Source organism: Pterocles gutturalis, unplaced genomic scaffold, assembly GCF_000699245.1.
Source record: "Pterocles gutturalis isolate BGI_N339 unplaced genomic scaffold, ASM69924v1 scaffold6822, whole genome shotgun sequence".
NCBI classification, from domain to species: Eukaryota; Metazoa; Chordata; class Aves; order Pterocliformes; family Pteroclidae; genus Pterocles; species Pterocles gutturalis.
In genome coordinates this window covers 7,210-8,777 of record NW_010112636.1, presented here as the reverse complement: position 1 = coordinate 8,777, position 1,568 = coordinate 7,210, and the positions used below count along the sequence as shown (strand labels likewise).

The window sequence follows — 1,568 nt, the reverse complement described above, 5'->3', positions numbered from 1 at the left end:
GGGAAAGAGAAGGGTGTTACTAATAGGAATGGACACAAGTTGCAACATGGGAAATCCTTTTAGATATTAGGAAAGAAATGTCTGCTCCAAGGGAAGACCAGCATTGGTCCAGGCTGCTTAGAGAGGTGGAATCTCGATCCTTGGAGGTAGTCACAACTTGACTGAATGAGACCTTGAGACTGGACGAGGCCTATGATCTAATCCCCACGTTCATCCTTTCTCCTGTTTTATACAGCATTTTCATATCCTGATGAAAAGAGGCTATAAAAGGTTTCATCAAGGCTAGCTGAATGCTTTGCTCCAAATCACATATGTGCTTACAAACAGAAAGCATAGCTGGATGCTTTTGCAGTGAAGGAACTCTAGTTTTTGCCATGATCAGTTTAGGGAAACACCATTTTGTCTGCAATGAAGTATAAATTCCGTTGTCAACTAACTCATTACACTTATTTCGTCATTAGGTTCCAAGTGTTTGGGCTTTCGTAGCTGCTTCACCTGTGCGTGTGGTCAGCCAACATATGCTCATGAAACAGTCGTGGAAACCAAACAAGAGCGCTTAGCCCAAGGAAAGCCTGTGGGGCAGGATGCTCCTTATGCTGCTATGGGAGGACTGACTGGCTTCAGTTCACTAGCAGGAGGCTATATGAGACTGGATGACAGTGGAATAGGTAAGTGCAGCTGACCTGAGAGTAAATTTTAATTCTCCAACTAAGTAGTTTTGAAAAGTAATAATTCAACATAGACTCTCAAAGTTTGAAGGCAGACTGGATCAATGAGTAGGACTTAAGATTATTTTTTTCCAACAGTCCTTAGGTGTGAAGAGGCCACTGTGACCATCTTGTCCAACTTCCTGTAGTGAATTGATAAAAAAACTCTTTACCAATAATTCTGGTGTTCAGCCCAGTAGCTTTTGGTTGAAGTGGAGCATATATTTTAGAAAGAACTCTGTAGCTTCTGTTTTTTCTCTTAATACTTCCATGTTATATTTACATTAATCCTTTAGCCTAATACTGCCCAGGTACTTGGTTATTAAGTTACAGAATTTTTATTTCAAAACTCAAAGGTTAATCCTTTAGCCTAATACTGCCCAGGTACTTCTTGGTTATTCAGTTACAGAATTTTTTTTTCAAAACTCAAAGGTTAATAGCTATTCATAATAAAAAAAAGAGGTCATTGTAGAACTTTATTTTTGACAGGCATGTTAGCTGGCCTTGATACCTCCGCTGCTCTGTGATTTTGTGTCATTTAGTAATGGACACATTTTGTCCTGAAATACTGTTTTATTTATTATTGCCATGTACTCATTTTTCTTTTTTTTAAACCCTGATCTAGTTTCCTGGATTTGTCTGAAGTTTAGAAACTATAGCATAGCTGTAGAAATTAAAGAAACAAAGCTTTTCATTTATTTTGAAGTCTTTATTGCTTTTTTTAAACTTGAGTTTATGGTGTCTGTACTGAGTGTTGCAGATCTTAGTCTGTAGCTTTTTTTTTTTTTTTTACCTCATCATATATGTTCTTAATATATCTTGTGAAATTAATTTTTGTTTTCATTCAACTTATTTTCTAAC

At 36.9% G+C, this 1,568-nt stretch overlaps 1 protein-coding gene across 1 annotated transcript in view; it reads left to right on the top strand.

The window, feature by feature from the left end:
- FAM221A (family with sequence similarity 221, member A) overlaps positions 1-1,568 on the top strand; it is a gene marked incomplete at its 5' end in the record, with an annotated part of 7,814 nt that overhangs the window by 3,381 nt on the left and 2,865 nt on the right. The window contains one exon of the mRNA XM_010074134.1: positions 462-679. Coding sequence (XP_010072436.1) covers positions 462-679 — 218 coding nt within the window. The remainder of the gene's footprint in view (positions 1-461; positions 680-1,568) is intronic.